The sequence below is a fragment of the Phascolarctos cinereus genome, unplaced genomic scaffold (genome assembly GCF_003287225.1).
Source record: "Phascolarctos cinereus isolate Bilbo 61053 unplaced genomic scaffold, phaCin_HiC Scaffold_5;HRSCAF=322, whole genome shotgun sequence".
In the NCBI taxonomy this organism is placed as follows: Eukaryota; Metazoa; Chordata; class Mammalia; order Diprotodontia; family Phascolarctidae; genus Phascolarctos; species Phascolarctos cinereus.
The window spans coordinates 254,991,298-255,014,374 of NW_027555958.1; the positions used below are offsets into that span (position 1 = coordinate 254,991,298).

The 23,077-nt window shown below is 37.0% G+C and overlaps 1 protein-coding gene across 2 annotated transcripts in view; it reads left to right on the forward strand.

Moving 5' to 3' along the window:
* The window catches only part of STX8 (syntaxin 8), a 268,178-nt gene that overhangs the window by 22,957 nt on the left and 222,144 nt on the right, over positions 1-23,077 (forward strand). Inside the window, exons 4-5 of one of the 2 annotated variants that reach the window (XM_078155693.1) lie at positions 5,186-5,296; positions 6,931-8,110. In XM_078155693.1, the coding sequence (XP_078011819.1) occupies positions 5,186-5,296; positions 6,931-7,189 (370 nt within the window). In that variant the 3' untranslated portion in view covers positions 7,190-8,110. Of the gene's footprint in view, positions 1-5,185; positions 5,297-6,930; positions 8,111-23,077 lie in introns of those variants that run through there. The other variant, XM_020966557.2, reaches the window with a different exon arrangement.

Consider the following 23,077-nt stretch of genomic DNA (forward strand, 5'->3'; position numbering starts at 1 on the left):
AAATAGAACAAATGTAATTGCTTTTCCACACGACAGCTCTTCAGATACTTGAAGACAGCTATTATATTTTCTCCTGAGTCTTCAGATCCTTCAGAATATACATAATAGTATGAAAGTAAGCAAAAATGGTGGAACAGCTAGAAGTATTTTTGTATGCTCATGGCTGTTCTTGATGAAGTCATCTGGGCTCTTAGTGATCACTGTTTCTCATTATAAGTACCCTTAAACCACCTCTATAGTAATGTGTTTTAGAATTTTAATAGGAATAAAAAGTAAAAGTGAAACTCATTGACTTATGATCAAGAGACCACCTTTTTCCTTTTTGTGATTTTTTCCCTCCAGTTTTGTAGCTTCTGCCCCATTTGTTGAGATGCTTATCTTTATTTTTTAACCCTTGAGTCAATACTATATATCAAGATAACCAATTTTTCGTAGCAGAACTAAAGTCAGTTCTTTTACATAATGCTTGCAAACTATCTCATTTATCTTGGGTTTCCATTCCCTAGTAACCATTTTTGTTTTATTTTTCCCATTTCAAAATCTTTGGCATAGCTAGAGCAAATAGTAGAATAAAAGTTGAATAGCTCTGCCCTTTCATTTTCATCCATTATTATGATCCCATCTACACAGGTATCTTAATCCTTCTTTCATCCACTTGGCTCCAACATAATTTAAAAAAAAATCCCCAGCCCCTTTTGTTGTCTCTAACATCACCAGTCTCAGCTGGTGGCCTTTAGTGCTCAAGGCCATTATTCTTTAATATTCATTTTTGATTGCTTTTCCTTGCATTTATTTTCTGTAAAAATTAATCCAATTTTTATTGGTAACCTTCATTTTTATATCATGTTCATTTCTGTATACATCCTTCTTTCCCTACCTTAATGGACTGTGATTAACAGGGAAGTGGGAAGGACTTGAGGTCATAGTGAGACTGAAGAATAGCTTTAAGAAGAAGTAAGATAGGAAAAAAAAATTTCAAGAAAGAAATTTATGATTAGAGAGATTACTAGATAGAGATTAGAGATGTTACTGTGTACAAAGTTCTCCTGGTTCTGCCCACTTCACTCAGCATCAGTCCATACAAGGCTTTCCAGGTTTTTCTGAAGTCCACTTGCTCATCATTTCTTATTGCACAATAGTATTCCATGACATTCATATATCACAACTTGTTTATCCACTCCCCAGTTGATGGGCATCATCTCAATTTCCAATTCTTTGCCACCACAGAAAGAGCTGCTAGAAATATTTTTGTACATGTGGGTCCTTTTCCCATTTGTATGATCTCTTTGGGATACAGTCCTAGAAGTGATATTTGCTGGGTCAAAGGGTATGCACATTTTTATAGCCCTTTGGGCATAGTTCCAAATTGCTCTCCAAAATGGTTGGATCAATTCACAACTCCACCAACAATATATTAATGTTCCAATTTCCCCACATCTTTTCCAATATTTATCATTTTTCTGCTTTGTCATATTAGCCAACCTGATAGGTATGATGTGGTACCTCAAAGTTGTTTTGATTTGCATTTCTCTAATGAAGAGTGATTTAGAGCATTTTTTCATATGACTATAGATAGCTTTAGTTTCTTCCTCTGAAAACTGCCTGTTCATATCCTTTGACCCTGATTATCTCTTAATTGTGAAATTTAATGGCCTTCTCAGAATCCTCATCCTTCTCAACTTCTTTGCAGCTTTTGACACTGTCCATCACCTTCTTTTCTTTCTTCTCTTTAGGTTTTCATGACACTTCTCTGTCTTGGTTCTCCTTTCTGTCTTACATTATTTTTCAGGCTCCTTTGCTGAGTCATTATCAGTTAGTCACTAAACATTTATTGAGTGACTACTGTATGCCATCTCCTGTACTAAGCACTAGGTGTTCAAAGAAAGGCAAAAAAGATAATCTGTGCTCTTAAGGAGCTGATTTTCTAGTTGGGGGAGACAACATGCAAACAACTTATGTACAAATGATATATATGTGTATAAATGTATATATGTGTGTGTATACATGCATACATATATACAGATATATGTTGAATTGGAAATGCTCAATAGAGGGCAGGCACTAGCATTAAGGGGGATCAGGAAAGACTTCTTGTAAAAGGTAGAATTTTAGCTTGGACTTAGCCAGGGAAGCCAGGAAGTAGAGATAAGGTGGGAGAGAATTCCAGGTGTGGGGAATAGCCAGTGAAAAGGCACAGAGTCGTAAGGTGTGAAACGTCTTGTGCAAAGAACAGTAAGCAGGCTAGGGTAGGTGGATTGCAGAAGGGGGTAGTGTATTAGGGGAAAGATAATGAGCTCAGTTTCGGACCTGGATGAATATCCAGCAAAGGAGACTGAGGAAGAGTCAGGCAAGTAGGAAGAGAAGGCCCAGGTCATACCTTGTAAAGGTAGGTATCCTCCATGGCTTTGTCTTATGTCCTCTTCTTGCTCTGTACTGTTTCGCTAGGTGATCTCATCAGGTCCTATGGATTACTTATACAGCCCTAACCTCTCCCCTAACGGCTGTCTTCACTGCCTCTTGGAATTCTTTAACTGGATACCCTGTAGCCCTCTTAAACTCACTATGTCCAAAACAGACTCATTATTTTTCTTGCCAAGCCCTTCCTTCTTCCTGTTTTTTTTTTTTTTTTGACCATTGAGGGCACAACCATCCTCAAAGTCACCTAGGCTCAAAACTTAAATGTGATCCTTGAGTCTTCACTCTCTTACTCCCTCCCCATATCCGATCTATTGACAAGTCCCGTCATTTTTACCTTTGTAACATTTCTCATTTGCACCCCTTTCTTTCTGGTCACTACTATAACACAGGCCCTTATCACGTCATATCTTTACTATTGCAATAACTTTCTGGTTGTACTTCTTGCCATAAGTCTGTTCCCATTCCAGTATATCCTCAACTCAGCTGTCAAGTTGATCTTCCCAAAATGCAGGTCTGACCATGTCACCTCCTATTCAATAAGCTCCAATAGCTCTCTTGTCACCTCCAGGATCAAATATGAAACCCTGTTTGGCCTCCAAAGCCCTGGTCCCATCCTACTTTTCCAGTCTGCTTACGTGTAAATTCGTTCTGTGTATTCTGTGGTGTAGTGACGTTGACCTCCTTGCTGTTCCTTGCACAAGATGTTCCATCTCCTGCCTCTATGCGTTTTACTTGGCTGGAATCCTCTCCTGCTCATCTCCTCCTGGCTTCCCTGGCCTCCTTCAAGTCCAAGCTAAAATTCCACTTTCTGCCAGAAGCCTTTCCTGATCCTTCTTAATGCAAGTGCCTATTCTTGGTCAATCAGTTCTATTCATCCTCTGTATATCTCATTTATACATACTTGTTTGCATGTTGTCTCTTCTCTTTAGTCTTTGAGCCCCTTGACAGCAGGAACTGTCTTTTGCCTTTCTTGTGTATGTGGCACATAGCACAGTGAGTGGCACACAATGTGTGCTTAAGAAATGCTTGTTGTTGACTTATCCAGAAATAGAAATCTTAAATATCATCTTTTTAGGAAACAGTTTACTTCCAAATCTCTTTTCTCTTCTGAATCCCCCTGTTGTTGTTGTTTTTAAGTTTTACCTTTTGTTTTTAACACCCTTCATTTTTCTCCACCTTTCCTTCCCATGAGTCCCCTACTTTTAGTTGGCAGTCATAATGAAAGTATTATCTGTGCCCTCAGACCACTAACTTTCCCCCCTAGGACTTTGCAGTTTTTAACGTTGGTTTTTAGGGTTCTTTGGTATTTTTCCTATCACAATGAATCATCAGAAGTGGGTAGGAATTGTCTGGTTTGATTTTGTAATGCCACAAACATACTGAAGTGTGTTTAATATTTGGAGGGAGGAACAGGTAAGGTTATACTGCTGTACTCAATGCTGTTTCAAAGCTCCTCTTTTCAGAATTTGCTAGCTATTCAATTTAAATCATTTCAGTTCAGTAAGCATTTATTAAGTACTTACAATATGTAGATGTTAAGAAAAAAAAGAAATTATCCCTGTTCTGAAAGAGCTACTGAGAAGATACAACCTGTACAATACAAGGATAAATGTGAAATACATGAAAAGTCATTTTGAGCTGGGGAGTATTAATAAATGAGAGCAGCAGAAAAGTCTTCTTTTAGGAAGTGGTACTTGTGAGAACCTTTGAGGAGGGATTCCAACTATTGGGGGTGGAACAGCCTGGGAAAAGTCATGGAAGCAGGAGATACGATGTTGTGTTTGCAGAATGTTTGGCTGACACTTGGTGTACATCAGGTAGAGTAATCAGAAATCAGTCTGGAAAGATAGATTGGAGCCAAATTGTCATTAGTTGTTATATCTAATTTAATTTTTTGTTTTGTTCTCTAGGCAGTAAGGCAGGCCTTAAAGCTTAGTTAGGAAATGAGGGTGGTCAGGTCTGTGCTTTTGGAAGACAGTGCTTCAGCAGGGACAGTGCAGTTTTTCAGAAGTCACTTGACTGAAAGTTTGGAGTAGATTCTAGTTTAACTATTGGGCCCTATTTTTTCCATTCCCCTAAGTGAAGATATTATTTGCTTCTAACAAACATACTAGAATGTCTTAGGAAAAAATGAAACAGTTTTTAGTCTTCTTTCAGAAGAAAGGTAATATAAAAAATCTCATGTCGTAGTTTTCGTTAATATCACCCAGTGGTATTTCTAACTAAGTATGTTGTATTTAGTGTTAATTTAACTCTCTTGTATTACAGATTTGGTAAAGCATATTGTTCAATTATGAAAAAGTTAAAACCTAATTCTCTCAGATTCAATAGGTAGATGATTTTTGACTGAGTTCTGTGATTTGCATAAGAAATATCCTTTCATCAGTTTTTTCCAGTTATTATCTTCTTCAGGACAGCTATAGTTTCCTCCTGTTTCTTTAATTTAAAAATTTTTTAAATGTTTGGGAATATTGCAAAACTAATACAAATGTTTCCTGCTACTGAAGAACCTGCTGTATCAAAATTTCTTTTAAAAATCAAGAGCAGTTATTTGCTTACTATATATTTTTACATATGTAAATTCTTTCCCTGAAAGGCAAAATTGTTGATGAAATAATGAAAATAATAGGTAATAATAAAAGGTAAACTGTATTTACAGGAATTTGATTGTGAATTAGAACTAACTTAGTTAACTTTACAATGTAGAAAATGAAAATTTAAACAAAGTTATCAATCTTCTTATTGGACCTTAACGAGATATCTTCAGAACGCAGCTTGAAGGGGATCAAAGACAGAACTTACTGGATGACCTTGTTACTCGTGAAAGACTGCTGCAGGCATCCTGTAAGAATGATGGCACAGAACCAGATCTGATCAGGTATAGTGCTTTCATTTATAAGACTGAGTTGGTGGGTAACAAATTATTCCTTGTTTGTGATTTAATGATTGATTTCATTGATAGAAAAAGTTGTCTTCATTTATAGTCAGGTGAATTATCTTTCTTTCAGTTTTGCTTAATTTCTTAATTTTCTTTCTTTGTTTTATTTAACTGAAATAATGAACTAGACATGTTAAGATATATTTGGCTGAACTTTATTGTAGGTAGATTTTGCTAGGTAGAGTACAAATTAAGGCGGTAAATTTCTTTTGGGTCCTTGGAATATATCTGTTTTAGACTGTTCAGTTTCTTTGGTGTTCCTGTAGGCAGTTACTTGGTGTCACTATCTGTGCAGTCATATTGAGTTTGTCATTGATAAATATGAAGAATGCCAGGGAGGTACTAAGATTATATTGTGGGTCACATATGTTACAGAAATTGAGTTATTCTTTCTATTCCTTATCATACTGTATAATTTTTAGTATTGACCTAGAAGATGGTTTGAAATTGTCATGAACTTCTGAAAGATCATGATAGCTTTCTGAGTTCAGAATTAATGGACTTTGAATTGTCATTTACTTAAATTTTTTTCCTGTGCTTCAACATCTCTTCCACTCTAATGTCATTTCATTGCGATGGCTACCCAATAGCAGGGGTGTAGGAGTAGCCTGCCCTTGCTTTTTTCTGGTTAATAATAGTTTCACTTCTCCTATTACAGATGTGAGACTGAAGTTTTTTCTGATAGTCTTGGTCAGTAAGGGTTTTGAGAATGCGAATTCAGATGAAATATTGAATAATCCTTAGTTTATTGAGAGTGAACCCCAAAGAATCAAGTGAAGAAAAGTAGTGAAGCTATCCTCTCAGTAACTATAGCAAAGTTTTAAATGCAAAGGAGAAGCCATTAGTGGACCAGTCAGCTTCAAGTTGCAGCTGGAAGTTGTAGTTCTGACTTTCTTTCTCAGTCAGTTCTATGTAGTATTGCTGTGGGAGTAGATTCAGGTTGGTTATAGCATAAGGATTGAGAAATGAGATATTCCTAAGTATTAAAAGAGTTAAACATGTCCAGAATGAATAGTTAGGGAGTTCAGTGCCCCAAGGAAAGGGTTCTTAGTTTGAGGGAAGAAGTTTGGGTCAAGAGAGTCATTGTGAGGTAGAGAAAGCTTCATTAAGGAGAGCCAGTGAAGTATAGTGGGAAAAGTATTGCACTTAGAATCAGATGACCTGGTTAGAGTCCCAGGCTCCCACCTGTTAGCTTTGTGACCTTGGGCAAACTACTTGATTTCTCTGAGCTTCACTTTCCTGAGTTGGACCAGATGACCTCTGAGGTCCCTTTCATTTCTAATATTCTATGATTCTAAGGATGTTGCGGAAGTGCCAGTAGGTAAGTACTTGTCAAAGTAACATCTACAAGTTCTCTGTTATAGGTAAAATTGTGAGGTAGTTTCAGTTTATTGTTCTGCTACTCTCCCTTCTTTCGCTTTCTCTCAGTTCCCCCTCTATATGCATCTATATTCCTCTTCCTTCCCAAATCAATGAGTATATTTATTTTTCCCTCTTTGATGCTGTGTGCAATATCCTGTGTTTTTGACCTATTTTTTGACTCTTCTTTTGTCTTGTGTCTCATTTTTTTCCAGTGCCATTCTCTTTCCTAAATATCATGTTGGGCTGCTAGGTGGCACAGTGGATAGAGTGCTGAGCTGGAGTCAGGAAGACCTGAGTTTAAATCCAACCTCTCAGACACTTACTAGCTGTGGGACCCTGGGCAAATCACTTAAATTTGTTTTCCCCATTTTCCTCATCTGTAAAATGATCTGGAGAGAGAAATGGCAAACCACTCCAATATCTTTGCCAAGAAAACCCCAAATGGGGTCACAAAGAGTTGGACACAACTGAAACAGCTGAAGAACAACAAAATATCATGTTGGGAAGTAATTTCATAATTTAATCTGAACTAAAATGTTAGACTGATAATGATTTCATACCTTTCCCAGATTATTTATATTTAATAGGTGACTCCTGGAAGCCTAAGGATTTCAATCAGAAATACTATCTGATTGTAAAGCAAGACACTAGATGATATAATTCTGCATGTGCCAGAAATCCTAAAATCACTTTCACTTGGCAGCCACCTAATTTTCCTTTATATGAGACCAACTAATGATGAGACCAGGGGTTATCTTTTTTAGTGAATAGCAAATATAAGATGGAAATAGAGTTACTGAAGTTTGATGGCCAGATAATAAAAATTTACATGCTCACAATGTGACCTTGAGGACAAGTATTATTATTTAGTTTTTGTTCATTGCCAGAGGTGTGTGATGGTTCAGAAAAGGCTTTCTAGAAGATGTGACTCTTGAAGGGAAAAATTTGAAGAATGGAGAAGTAGAAATGACAGATGGACAGTGGTGACTTTTTCCAGATGTATGGGGATAGCATGGAGGAATTAGAGGAGATTGGAGTAGGAAAAAGAAGTCAATGTGACATTAAGACAATGTGCTTGACTACTGTGATCAAAAGAAATAATGAAATGTAACTGTGAGAGAAGAGATAAAAGGTGCAAAATAATGGTGGTTAGAGGTTTTTTGTTTGTCTTTTTCTTACTTTAAAATGAAGGTGTTGAATTAGATGATCTTTAATGGCCCTTCCAGTTGTAATGTGTAATTCAGTGAAAATGATAGGTATATTTAGAAAGGGAAATGTTAGCAAGGATTTTACCTTTAGGATCTCCACTGCCTTCATATGAAAAATATTGATATAATGTGAAGGAGAAAAAAGTGATATTATGTTATTTGAATTTAATAAAGTGAGTTGAACCTAAACCACAACTTGTCTGAATTCTTTTCTATCTTTCGCCAGTTCCCTCCTTTACTTTTGATATGTTTACAGAGCATGATTACTTCCTTTTTGTAAGGGACAATTACATTCCATGATACATGGTGTACTCTTGACCCTGTGCAGGTGATTCACAAATATGAATTATTGGTCACAGTGTGGGAAAGAGTCAAGTCAATGAATCAGCAGGCATTGATTAAGTGTTTATCATGTGCCATACATTGTGCTAAGCCTTAGAAATAAAAAGAAAGGCAAAAAGTGGTCCCTGCTCTTAAGGAGCTCGTAGTGTAATTGGGGGTATAACAGGCAAACAACAAAAAACAACTGTGTACAAAGAAAATTTATTTGGATAATTTGGAGATAATTTGATAGAGAAGGCACAAACATTAAGGGGACTACAAAAGGCTTCTTACAGAGATGGTGAGTCTAGGGTCTAGTGTTCTTACTACCTGTAGAGAAACCATTCATTTCTTTTTTCTTTTTTTTGCACGATAACATTTTATCTTATTTTTTTTGGCTTTCTTTGATATAAATTTATTTATTTTTAGTTTTCAACATTTATTTCCACAAGATTTTGAGTTCCAAATTTTCACCCCATCTTGCCGGTCCCCCCACCCCAAAATGGCATGCATTCTGAATACCCCTTCCCCTAGTCTGCCCTCTCTCTTCTGTCTCTCCCCCCCTTCTCTTATCCCCTTCCCCTTCTATTTTCCTGTAGGGCAGGATAGATTTCTGTACCCCATTTCCTTTATTTCTTATTTCCCAGTTGCATGTGAAAACTTTTTTTTAAACATGTGTTTTTAAAACTTTGGGTTCCAAATTTTCTCCCTTCCTCTCTCCCCACCCACTCTCATTGAAAACGCAAGCAACTTAATACAGGTTACACATGTGCAGTTATGCAAAACACTTCCATAGTAGAGATGTTGTGAAAAACTAACTCTATTTCCCTTAATCCTATCCTGCCCCATCATTTATTCTATTCTTTCTTTTGACCCTGTCCCTCCTCAGAAGTATTTGCTTCTGATTACCCCCTTTGCCAATCTGCCCTTCTCTCTATCATCCCCCTGCTCTCTTGTCCCCTTCCCCCCTATTTTCCTGTAGGGTAAGACAGATTTCCATACCCAATTGAATGTGTATGTTATTCCTTCCTTAAGCCAAATCCTATGAGAATAAGATTCATTCATTCCCTCTCACCTTCCCCCCATTTCCCCTCCCCTCTAAGAGCCTTTTCTTTTGTTTTTTTTTGTGAGATAATTTACCCTTTCTACCTCTCCCTTTCTTCTTCTCCTAGTATGATCTTCTCTCATCCCTTAATTTTATTCTTCAGATATGATCCCTTAATCTTCAACTCACCCTGTGTCCTCTATCTATCTATCTGTCTGTCTATATGTCTGTCTGTCTGTCTATCTACATACATATAATTTTTCCCCCTCCAACTATCCTAATACTGACAAAGGTCTCATGAGTTATAAATATCATCTTTCCATACAGGAAATGAAGTTCAACCTTAATAAGTCTCTTATGATTTCTCTTTCCTGTTTACCTCTTCATGTTCCACTTGAGTCTTGTATTTGAAAGTCAAATTTTCTATTCAGCTCTGGTCTTTTCATCAAGAATGCTTGAAAGTCCTCTATTTCACTGAATGACCATTTTTTCCCCTGAAGGATTATGCTCAGTTTTGCTGGGTAGGTAATTCTTGGTTGTAATCCTATCTCCTTTGCCCTCCAGAATATTATATTCCATGCCCTGGTCCTTAATGTAGAAGCTGCTAAATCTTGTGTTATCCTGATTGTGTTTCCACATACTTGAATTGTTTCTTTCTGGCTGCTTGCAATATTTTCTCCTTGACCTGGGAACTCTGGAATTTGGCTATAATATTCCTAGGAGTTTTCCTTTGGGGATCTCTTTCAGGAGAAGATCTGTGGATTCTTTCAATTTCTATTTTGCCCTCTGGTTCTAAAATATCAGGACGGTTTTCCTTGATAATTTCTTGAAAGATGATGTCTAGGCTCTGTTTTTGATCATGGCTTTCAGATAGTCCAATAATTTTTGAATTCTCTCTCCTGGTTCTATTTTCTAGGTAGTTTTTCTTTCTTTCTTTCTTTCTTTCTCTCTTTCTTTCTTTCTTTCTTTCTTTCTTTCTTTCTTTCTTTCTTTCTTTCCTTATTCCTTCCTTCCTTCCTTTCTTTCTTTCTTTCTTTCCTTTTCCTTTTATTTATTTATTCATTCATTCATTCATTCATTCATTCATTCATTTATTTATTGGGCTAGGCAATGGGGTTAAGTGACTTGCCCAAGGTCACACAGCTAGTAAATGTAAAGTGTCTGAGGCTGGACTTGAACTCGGGTTCTCCTGACTTCAGGGCCAGTGCCCTATCCACTGCTCCACTTAGCTGCCCCTGAGTTGTTTTTCCAGTGAGATATTTCACATTGTCTTCTATTTTTTTGTTCTTTTGTTTTTGTTTCACAATTTCTTGATTTCTCATAGTCGTTAGCTTCCATTTGCTCCGTTCTAATTTTTAAGGAATTATTTTCTTTAGGGAGCTTTGGGACTTCCTTTTCTATTTGGCCAATTCTGCTTTTTAAGGAGTGCTTCTCCTCATTGGCTTTTTGAACTTATTTTACCATTCTGGTTAGTCTGTCTTTTTCCCCTTTTTTTTAAGGCAGTTGGGGTTAAGTGACTTGCCCAGGGTCACACAGCTAGTAAGTGTCAAGTGTTTGGTCTGAGGATGGATTTGAACTCAGGTCCTCCTGACTTCAGGGCTGGTGCTGTATCCACTGCACCTCCTAGGTGTTATTTTCTTCAGTATTTTTTGCGTCTCCTTTAGCAAGCTGTGGACTCATTTTTCATGATTTTCTTGCATCGCTCTCATTTCTCTTCCCAGTTTTTCCTCTACTTTTCTTACTTGCTCTCAAAATCCTTTTTTAGCTCTTCCATGGCCTGAGACCAATTTGTATGTTTCTTGGAGGCTTTGGATGTAGGAGCTTTGACTTTATTGTCTTCTTCTGGTTGTATGTTTTGATCTTCTTTGTCACCAAAGAAAGATTCTGTGGTCTGACTTTTTTTGTGCTGTTTGCTCATATTTCCAGCTCATTATTTGACTTTTAAACTCTTTGTTAAGGTAGAGGTCTTTTTGCAGTGTGGAGAATGTACTGTCCCAAGCTTTGGGGTTTTTTTGCAGCTGTTTTCAGAGATATTTCTAGGGATCTGTAAATTTTCAGTTCTTCCAAGGTGAGATGTTTACTCCTTTCTTGGCCTGTGCTGTGGTCTGTGAGTGACCACAAGCATTCTATTCTGCCTTGTAACTGTGAAGATGATTCTTTCTCCACCGCCACCACAAACTCCACCACGCCAGTGCTCCTTCTCACCCCAGGACCACCACCTAGAACTGTGACCCAGATCCATGCAGAGGCAAAGCAAGAGAATCCTGCCTTAGTGCCAGCAAAGAGATCCCTGCAATCCCCCTCTGATCAGCCACTTGATCCCTGCTCTGTCTGTGGGCTGAGAGCTGTGGAAATGGCCACCGCTCTGTGGCTGTGCTGGGATTGGGGCCAGACCGAGCTCCTCTCTCACCAAGGTCTGACAGACCTTTCCTACTGACCTCCTAAGTTGTCTTTGTCTCTTGTGGGTTGAGAAGTCTAGAAACTGCCAGAGCTGTCCTTAGTTCAGTCCCCTGAGGCCTGCTCCAGGTTCGCTGAGGCCCTGTCTTCTTTGTGCAGTGCACGCTGATCTGTGCTCCTCTCCCGGTTTGGTGCAATAGATCTTTCCAATCAACCATCCAAGTTATCTTAGACTGGAAGTTTGTTTCACTCAAAGAGTTGGGTTCTGCTGCTCTAGAATTTGTTTAGAGCCATTTTTTTTACAGTTATTGGAGGGGTTTGGGAGAGAGCTCAAGCAGGTCACTGCTTTTACTCCACCATCTTGCTCTGCCCCCTGGGCCCAGTTTCATTTGTAGATTGCTTCCTCCTGTCCTTTCTCTTCATGCATCTGATTATGTGAGATAGTAAATTCCTACCTCTTTTTCCTTTCTTCTCTTTAAGGTCATTGAATATAAGAAAACCACTTTCAGGCCCTCTACTTTATTTGCTCCCTCTGAGCATGAAGACAGTAGGGTTCTGATGCTTCACTTGTTCATTCTTCCCCATTAGACTCTAAATACTTAGTTGTTCAAATGTATTTACTTTTCAAAATTTTTTTGATCTTCTGCATCTCAAAATATCTGTTTTAACTTGTCTTTTCATCATGATTGCTTTGAACTCTTTGATTAAAGTCTGTTTTTTCCCCCTCTAGAGTTAACAAAATTTTGCCGAGTAATTATTTACTGTTAGCTTTGATCTTTTGCTTTTTTGAAGAAGCTATTTATTCCCTGCTCTTCTTTTCTTTTCATGGTGGTTACTAGGTCTTGTTTTATCCTCACTGTAGCTCCTTGGTACTTTAACTTTTTTTTCTCTTGTTTCTTTTAATGTTTTTTTCTTTGATTGTAGCATAGTGTGCTTAGCACTGTATCCCATCCTGAAACATAGTATTCAATACTATTCAAATTCAATACTATTCAGATTCAATGTTATTCAATAAATGCTTGTTTTCTTTCTTTCTTCCTTTGCTCAGGTAAGCTCTAGATTTTAACTGTTTGGAATTTTCATTTAAAAGTTTCTTTCATAAGGTGATCCAGTGGATTCTTTATGTTTTCATTTGTACTCTTCTAATTGGTCTGAGCAATTTTCATTCAGGACTTCTTCAAATATGGTATCTAGGCAGCTTTTTTGTTGTGATTTTCAAGTAGTCTGATGATTCTTAGATATCTCTCATCTGTTAAACAGTATTTGTTTTTATAGTAGATACTTTTTTCTTCTATTTTCTTAGTCTTTCAGTTTCATCTAGTATTTCTTATTGTATCATGGAATCATCTTTATTCTCCTAATTATTTCCTCCAGAGTTCTATTTTTCTTTCCCCTTCTTTCCTACAAAGTTCTCCATTTCTTTTTCATTTTTTTCTCCTGAGATCTTATTTCATTTATAATAAAATTTTTAGCTCTTTATTTCTTCCAAGTGTCCTAGTAGAGCTTGTGGCAAATCTGTTTGTTTTTTTTTCAGGGCGTTGCTTATAGATGTTTTGGAGTTATTCTCTTCTCTTTGGTTTGTGTCTTAGGTATCCCTGGCTCTATAATATTCCTTTATCATAGATGTTTTCTTTTGTCTACTTATTTTCCCAGTTGTACTTTGAATTGGGACTTTGTATCAGGATTAGTTCTGTGAACTTCTGGAAGAAATGATGAGACCTTGTTTTGTCTTGGTCTAAACTAGCTTACATCTTGCCACTGATAGTCATCTGATACTCAGCTCTGCTTTTTTTGATAGGTGGGATCTGATTGTTGTACTCTCAGTCCTAGATCTGTTATTAGAAGGATACAGCTGCAGGCTCCAGGTATCCAAGATTATTCTTTAGTCCAGAGGCCTGGCTACATTCCCTGTGTACGTAGCTGTAGGTTATAGGCTTCCCTAGCTTGCCTCTTGTCTGTTCTGGAACACTTCTGTGTGCTCATCTTCTGTGGTGGGTTTATTGGCAATACTTATTTCCTAGCAGGTGTGGGTTTTTGCCTTTCTCTTTGTGTGGACCTAAGCTGCAAAACTGGTATAATTAGTATAATTTCTCCTTATATTTCTTGTCAATAGGTGTTCTTTTTCATCTTTGCCTCAGTTGTGTGAGAGAACTGGGCTCTTCTCTTCCTATTCTTTGCAGAATGTCCCAAAGTGATTTTCCTTAAGTTGGATCTGACCATGTCACTTCCTCACTCAATAAACTCCAGTGGCTGCTAGGATCAAATATAAACTATGTTTAGCTTTTAAAACCCTTTACAACGTTGCCCCAACCTGTCTTTCTAGGCTTACTTTACTCCTCTAGCATGCTTTTTGATTCAGTCAGACTGGTATCTTTACTCCTCATGTTATATTACTCCATGTCCTGTCTCCTGGTCTTTTCATTAGTGGCCTTCTATGTCTGGAATTGAAACTCTCCTCATTTCTGCCTCAAAGAATGCCTCTCTTCCTTCAAGGTACAATTCAAACATCATCTTCTACGTGAAACCTTACTATTGTTCGTGCCTTCCCTATCAAATTACCTTGTGGTTATCTTCTTTGTTTTTATTTGTTTGTGTGTGTGTGTTTGTGTATATGTACACACATATATATGTATGTATATGTGTGTGTGTATATCTATATATTTAGATATAGATATAGATACACACACACACACACACAGATACACATACACACTTGATCTCATTTGCTTTCCTGTTAGGATGTAAGCTCATTGAATGTAGGTCATTCATTTGTAATTATATTCCCAGGGCCAGTGCAGTATGTATTTAATAAATACTTGTTGATTCATGGATTAAAAGTCCAGGTATAAGATTATGAGGTTTTGGATTAGGAAATGAAAGGAGGACATGAGAGACATTAAAAAGGAAAACTTAACAGACTTTGGGGACTAAAAAAAGCAGAGGAGAAAGGGGTGAGTATATCTATGATGAGAATCCATAGAAACAAAAGGTATTATCACATCTTTTTATAGACCATCTAATTTCTCCTACCCCTCATAGTCTCCTCTGTGTTCACCTCCTCCTTTGATGGCTCAAACAGTAGTTAGTATTAGTATTCTGTGTGTGTATGTGTGTATGTGTGTGTGATAGTCATAATAATAATAGCTGGGGGATAGGGACTGAACCTGTAATTTTACTCTTAGAGAGTTGTCTAGAGTAGTATTAATAGCTCATATTTTAGATACCACTTTAAGTTTTATAAAGCATATTCCTCACAACAGCCCTTTGAGGTTGAGAGTATTGTTTTTGGGTAAGCTTCTCCTCCGACCTACCTCCAGCAGTTTGACATATGTAATAGAGCTTTTTAAAGGAGGGACCTGCTGGGACTTTGATTTGCTTTAGCCTGGGCATTCTGGACTTGATTCAAGAAGTACTGCCAGGTCAGGCATTATCCTAGAGTAGGGGTTCTTATCCTATCCTTGGATAGAATTTGGGCTGTCCATGAAAAAAAGGGAGTTTTTAGAGCAAGGGAGTAAAATGGTCAGATGAGTACTTTGGGAAAATTATTTTGACCTCTGTGTGAAGAAGGATTGGAGGAGGAAGAAAATAGGTGTGAGGCAGCTGGCTTGTAGTCTGTTAGGGCTTAAATATGATGATTGTGGCAGTATATGTGTGTGAAGGAGTGGGGGATTAATGCAGAAGATATTGTGGACATAGAATCTTCCTCCTTTTGTCCTCCTAATAGAAAAGGATGAAGCACTCATGCTTCACCTTGTTTCCCGTAAACATGCTATAATGCTTATTTAATTAAACGGACCTATCTTGCTGAATATAAAGCTGTCATGTGTCTGAATTCTTGTTTCATGTTCTGGTTTACTGATTTAATGTTTTAAATCAGCAACCTGAGATGTGTGACCTTGGTCTAAATTACGCTTTGGTTGACTAATTTAAGGTAATTAAGAAGTGCTTAAGCTATTACTAATGAAAAAGTGTATCCTAGAAGATAATTGTTAAGCAGTGACATACATAACTTAATGATTTTATATCCATTTACATCTATTACATTTACATCCCATCATCTTTTATTTTGTTAAGCCTTATAATTAGTTAAATATGCTATTGTGTTTTTAAAACAGTAAAACTATGACATACTCCATTGCCCTGTGATTATTTCAAGGATTTATGTGATTAACTGGGCTAAAGTTGGCAGCTGATTGAATTAGCTTTCACCTTTGTGCCATCTAGTTTGTTAAAATAAGAGGAATCAGGAAGTTGGAGTGTATATGATGAGAATATAGTTAACAAGTATGTCAAGAAAATTATTTTAATAAGCTGACATTTCAGTCAAGTCTGAAACAAAAAATGGAAAATAAGAAAATATAATTCCACAAATTATGTTTAATTAGCTTCTGGTGGAGTGTTTGATGGCAAATGTATTTGCATTAGAATTTGTTGCATTAGCACGCAACTTGTTGGTTAAGTTACTGAGCATTTTATATTTATTTAATATATTTAGTAAATTATTAAATAATATATTTAATATAACTGTATTTATATTACTGAGCATTGTTTTATATTTTACATTGCTCTTTGAGTAGGACTTGTTTAAAAACTTTCATGATTTACCCCTCAGTTGCATTTGTTCTGCAAATCATTGATTTATAGCTATTTGAATTAAAGATCTGTTTTGGAGGAAGGATCAAATGAGGTAATATTTGTAAAGTGCTTAGTGCAGTTCGTGGCACATTTGTTGTTGTCGTTCAGTCATTTCAGTCGGGTCCACCTCTTTGTGACCTCATTTGGGGTTTTCTTGGAATGGTTAAATGACTTGCATGTGACAAGCTTTTGCACATAATTTGATGTTTATACGCTTGAACTTGTTTAAGAGCATTATCACGTGACCCACACTTTTCTTTTTTCCTTTAAAAATATTTAATTTGTTTCAATTAGCCAAGATCCATTTTCTAATGACCTTCACTTCCCCGCCCCAACTGATAACATAAAAACACAAGCCATTACTAACATGTAAAGTTAGTCAAAACTAATTTCCATATTTCCCATGCCTAAAAAATACTTATCTCATTCTGTATTCTGAGTCCTTTATTTCACTGTTGGAAGATTGGTAACGTGTTTTATCATTATTTCTCTGGTATCCTAACTGATCATTAATCTGATGAGTTCAGCACCATAGTATTCCATCACATCTGTATACCATATCTTGTTTATCCATTCCCCAGTTGCTGGGCTCTCCCTCAGATTCCCATTCTTTGACACCTCAGAAAGACCTACAGATATTTTTGTACATCCTTTATGGTTTTGCCTAGTACTGATCCCTCCCTTAATGTACTCTTCCTCTAATTTCCATTCTCCCTCTCTCTTTCCTTCCTGTTTCCCTGTTGAGTACAAAATGTCTTTCTCCTCACAGGCACATATATTCATGTGTATGTGCATGTGTGTGAGTGTGTGTGTGTGTGTGTGTGTGTATCATTTCTTCTTTTGACCAGTTCAGATTGAGAGTGAGGTTGAAATGTCAACAGCTGTCCATATTCCCTCCACATCTGTATAGATGTCTACTTGTGCTCCCTGATTATGTGAGATAATTTTTTCTAATCTTCCTTTCTCTCTTAATCCACAATGCATTCTTTTTTCCATTTCTTTCCATTCTTTTCAAGACATAACAGAGCCATTTCTAGACTTTATCTAATTAGATTCCTTCTGTGAACCCTAATGATGATAGGGATTAGAGAGAGGTTACATGTATCATCTCCCATCATTGGAATGTAAGCAATTTATCCTTTTTAGTGCCTTATGGTTGTTCACTGATGTTTATTTACTTTTTATGTGTCTCTTCACTTCTGTGTCTGAACTTGTTGTGAGTCCATACACTTTGCTTTCTGGAACATCAAGTCCCAAGTGTTTTGTTCCTTTATAGCGGTGGCTGCAAAATCATGTGTTATCCTGACTCTGGCTCCTTGGTATTTGAATTCTTTCTTCCTGGCTGCTTGTGGGATTTTTATTTGACAGCCAGGCAGCTAGATAGTTAGGCGGTACAAGTGGATCAAGTGCTAAGGCTAGAGTCAGGAAAACCTTAGTTCAAATCTGGCCTCATATACTTCCTAGCTTTGTGACCCTGGGCAAGTCACTTAATCTGTTTGCCTCAGTTTCTTCAACTGGAATAATAGTAGTCCCTACTCCTTAGGGTGGTTAGGAGGATCAAATGAGATAATATTTGTAATGTGCTTCGCATAGTTCCTGGCACATTTGTTTTTCAGTCATTTTAGTTGTGTCCAACTCTTCATGACTCCATTTGAGGGATTTTTGTGTGTGTGTGCGCCTGTGTTTTTTTTTTTGCAAGGCAGTTGAGGTTAAGTGACTTGCCCAGAGTCACACAGCTAGTAAGTGTCAAGTGTCTGGTCTGAGACTGGATTTGAACTCAAGGCCTCCTGACTCTAGGGCCAGTACTCTATCCACTGCGCCAGCTAGCTGCCCCCCATTTGAGGTTTTCTTGGCAAAGATACTGGAGTAGTTTGCCATTTGCTTTTCCAGCTCATTTGACAAATGAGGAAACTAAGGCAAACAGGGTTAAGCAATTTGCCCAGGGTCACACAACTAATAAATATTTGAGGTTGGATTTGAACTCGGGTCTTCTTGACTTCAGGTCAGGCTCTCTATTCACTGTGTCATCTAGCTGCCCACTCCTAGCACATAGTACTATATAAATGCTTATTTCTTTCTCCCTCTTCCTGTTGACCTTTAAACTCTGGAGTTTGGCTGTGATGTTGGAGTTTTCATTTTGGAGTTTCTTTCAGGTGAATGGTGGATTCTTTTCCTTTCTACTTTGCCCTGTTGTTCTGAGAGATCTGGCCAGTTCTTTTTTAAGATTTCTTAGAATACGGTGTCTAGGTCCTTTTTTTGGTCATGGCATTCAGATGGTCTAATGATTCTTAAGTTTTTTTCTCCTTGGTCTGTTTTCCAGGTCAGGTTTTGTTTTTTCTCACATGAGAAACCTTACATTTTCTTCTATTCCCTCCCTTCCCCCTTTTTGACTAGAAAAAAAAAACAAAAAACATTTTTGTAACAAGTAAATGTAGTCAAGCAAAGCAAATTCTCACATTGGTCACGTCCAAAAAACATGTGTTTCATTCTATATATACTCCATCACTTCTGTGTTGTTAGTTGGACAATATTCTTTATCATACGTTCTTTGGAATCATGGTTGAGCATTGCATCAATCAGAATTCTTAAGTTTTTCAGAATTGTTCTGTTTTATGATATTGATGTTATAATATTAATTATTCTATGTTCACTTAACTCTCTGTTCATTAAAGTCTTTACAGGTTTCTCTGAAACCTTCTTTCTTTATTTCTCCCAGCACAATATTCCACTACATTCATATACTATAATTTGTTCAGTCATTTTCCAGCTGATGGGGACGCTTCCCTTCCTCCACACCCACATACAGTACATACTTCTTTTCATTGTAGAAGCTAGAAATTGCTGGGTGAGTTTTACATTTGCCTCATTAACATACTTGTTTAAGATAATTTATAAATGAAATTACTTGTTATTTTCATTTATTGTCTCAAAATTAGTGATTTCCTGACTTTTCTAACATGTATTTCTTTTTTCTAAATGATTAAATTAATCTCAGGAAGCTTTTATCTGTTAGCTCTTGCCTTCCTCACTGCCTTGAGGGAAAAGGGAGATAGTTGAATTTGGCAGGTGGTGGATATGGTCATTAACACAGTGATTGAACTTACATTATTTTATATATATGTATTATAAACAATATGAAACATATAGATACATACATATATGTATGAACTTATATATTAACACAATGATTGACATTATATACAAATTTCAGGAAAGCAACTCTTTTTTAAAGAGATAGAATCATGTGTCCCATGTATACTGATATAATGTGTGAACACTTACGTACAAATAATTCTTGACTTAGATGGTGTCATTGGGTTATTAATTAACAATCCTGATTTAGCTTTGTTTCATTTTCATTTTGTCAGCTATGGTAGTTTATCCTTAGATACTCTATTCTGTTTATTTCTTATGATTAGCATAATGCTTTGTGTAATTAGGTGTTTAGTAAATGGTTGTTGAATGAAATGACTTCATCTGGTTCTGATGTTCGATGTTCCTTTTTTTCTTTAGTGCAGTTTAATGAAATTCAGCAAGTGTTTATTGAGTCTACCTAGTAGTATGAAACAGGCTCATGCTAGGAGCTATAGACTACAAAAGACAAAGAGAAATAGTTCTTGTCTGCAAGGAGCTTTCATTCTACCTGGAGGAAACCTTATGCACATAGATAAATATGTGCTTAGCACAGTGCCTGGCACATGGCTGATGATTAAAAAATGTTTATTGACATGCAAAATATGTAGCAATAATAATATCTAACTTTTAGAGAGTGCCCATTATATTCCAGGCACTGCACTAAGGGCTTTACAATTATTTTCTCATTTGATCCTCACAACAACTCTGGTAGGTAGGTGCTATTATTATCCCCACTTTACAGATGAAGAAACTGAGGCACTGGTTAAATGACTTGCCCAGGGTTGTATGAGTACTAAGTGTCTGAGCCCAGATTTGAAGTCAGATCTTCTTGACTCCAGCCCTGGCTCTTTGTCCACTGTGCCACCTGTCTTCCCTAATATAGAGAGTAATCAGTCAACAAGGATTATTGAATGTATTAGGCACTATTTTAAACACTGTGAATAGAAGTACAAAAAAAATGACTGTCCTTGCTCTCAGGGAATTTATAAAGCATTTTTGGGGATGTGAGAGCACTGATAACTGGGAAGAATCAGGAAAGAACTCCTTTAGGAGGTAGCACCTGAGCTGTATATGTAGCGGCTGTTCATTAATGGCCTACTCAATTTGTTTTTCTGAGATTGTTTTCTTTAGGTTATTTATGATATTTAGGGTTTCAGTGGTTTACACTTTAAAAAATACTTATCTGTTTCTTTTTCCTTTTCATGTTTATTAACAAATAAGTATTAGTATGATAATTTAAAAATATTTTTCTGCATTTGTTGTATTCTGATTCTCAATTTTTATATTGGAAATTGCATTTTTCTTTCCCTTTTTTAAAATTAAAAATAAATTTTGTTCATGGTTTATCAGTTATGTTGTTGCTTTCAAAGCACCAACTCTTTCCTCACATATTACTTTAAAAAATGTTTAAATATCACTTTAAGGGTTTATTAGTTGAGTTTGTTTCTGGCATAGTCACTTAACTTTTCTTTTTAAAACATTTTGTATGTATATTTTAATACTGATATTCTGCTTTTGGTTGTATAGTTCTGTTCATTTCTCTTAGTGTTTTCTAATGTGAATTCACCTCTGTCCAATATTGATTATTTAAAGCATTTATTAAATGCCTACTATGTATAAGGTGTTATTTTAGGCATTGGGGACACGAAGATAAAAGTGAGGTAGTTCCTTTCTTTAAGAAGCATACATTATACTAGGGAGATCCTGCATGTTCACTGATAAGTATATAGAGGATATGTTGAAATGCATAATGATTTGAAGGGAAGAACAAATGGCGGGAAAAGGATGGTCCTGGGGAGCAGAGCCAGGATGGTGGAGAAAAGTCAGAGTCTTGCCTGAGCTTTCACAAATTTTTTTTCCAGACAACTTTAAATAATGCCTCAAAATGAATTCTGGAATGGCAAAACCCACAAAAGGATGGGGTGAAACAGTTTTCCAGCCCAAGACAACTTGGAAGATTGGCAGGAAGAGTCTGTAGCATAATGGTGAGAGTGGAGTGCAGTTGAGCACAGGTGTAGGCTGCACTTCAGCAAACCAGCAGGAGGCCTTGGGGGTGAGTGAATCTGTGATAGTGGCAGCAGCTTCCAGAACTCTCAGCTCAGATGGTAAGGGAGATGGACAGCTGGTCAGAGGGAGATTATAGGAATCCCTTTCCAGGCACTGGTTGCAGAATTCTGTTGCATTGCCCGTATGTGGATCTGGGTGCAGTTCTTGGTGGCAGCCCCAGAGTGAGGAGGAACTTGTGGACTCTGGGGAGCAGAAGACCCTGGTCAGAGTCCCAGGGTAGAAAAGAGTTTTGCAGAAAAGACTAGAGAAGAGGCCAGGAATGCAGTGACTGTACCTCTCCTTAGATCATACCAACTTAGAAGAACTGAAAAATTTCAGACTCCCAGAAGTAGCTCTGAGAGCAGCAGCTAAAAAGTCATGCAACTTGGGACAGTGCCATCTCCACTCAGGGAGCAGAGCCCTACTTTAACATGGAGTTATAAGTCAAGAAATAAACTGGAAAAATGAGCAAACAACAACAAAACACAAACTCAGAAGGTAACAAAGTTAAAACTGCTACATCCAAAACCTCAAAGAAAAATGTAAATTGTTCATAGCGCCCTCCCCCCTCCCCCACATTCCTGGAAGAGCTCAAAAATGGATTTTCAAAATTAAATGAGATTAGTAGAGGAAAAATTGGGAAAGGAAATAAGAATGATTCAAGAAAGTCATGAAAAAGACTTACAAAAAAATACTGAAGAAAATAACACTTTGAAAAGCAGAATAAGCCAAATGGTAAAAGAGGCACAAAAATCCACTGAAGAGAACTCTCTAAAAAAATTCTAACAGAAAACTCAAGAGAAGCATAAAAAAGTAAACAGAAAAGAAAACCCATAAGAGATTCGTTAAGGTTAAACTACATTCCTCCAGGGTCATCAGAGTCCAGCAGCAAGACAAAAGTCAAGACAAATGGTGATGGCCCCCCATCAGATTGGCTAATATGACAGAAAAGGAAAATAACAAATGTCGGAGAGGATGTGGGAAAATCAAGACTCTAATTCATTGTTGGTGGAGTTGTGAACTGATTCAGCCACTGTGGAGAGCAATTTGGAACAATGCCCAAAGGGCTATAAAACCATGTGTGCACTTTGACTCAACAGTACCTCTACTAGGTCTGTATCTCAAAGAGATTAAAAAAAAAAAAAGGAAAAGGACCTATATGTACAAAATATTTATAGCAACTCTTTTGGTGTTGGCAACTCTTTTGGTGTTGGCAAAGTATTGACAATTGAGGGGATGCCCATAAATTAGGAAATGCCTGAACAAGTTGTGGTATGTGATTGTGATGGAATACTGTTGTGGTATAAAAAAAATGATAAACAGGTTGCTCTCAGAAAACTTGGAGAGACTTACATGAACTGATACAAAGTGAAATGAGCAGAACTAGCTGAACATTGTACACAGTAACAGCAACATTGTGTGATGATCAACTGTGAATGACTTAGCTTTTCTCAACAATACAATGACCACAATGATCCAAGACAATTCCAAAGTACTTGTGATGAAAAATGCTATTCACCTCCAGAGAAAGAACTGATAGAGTCTGAATGAAGATAGATGCATACTCTGTTT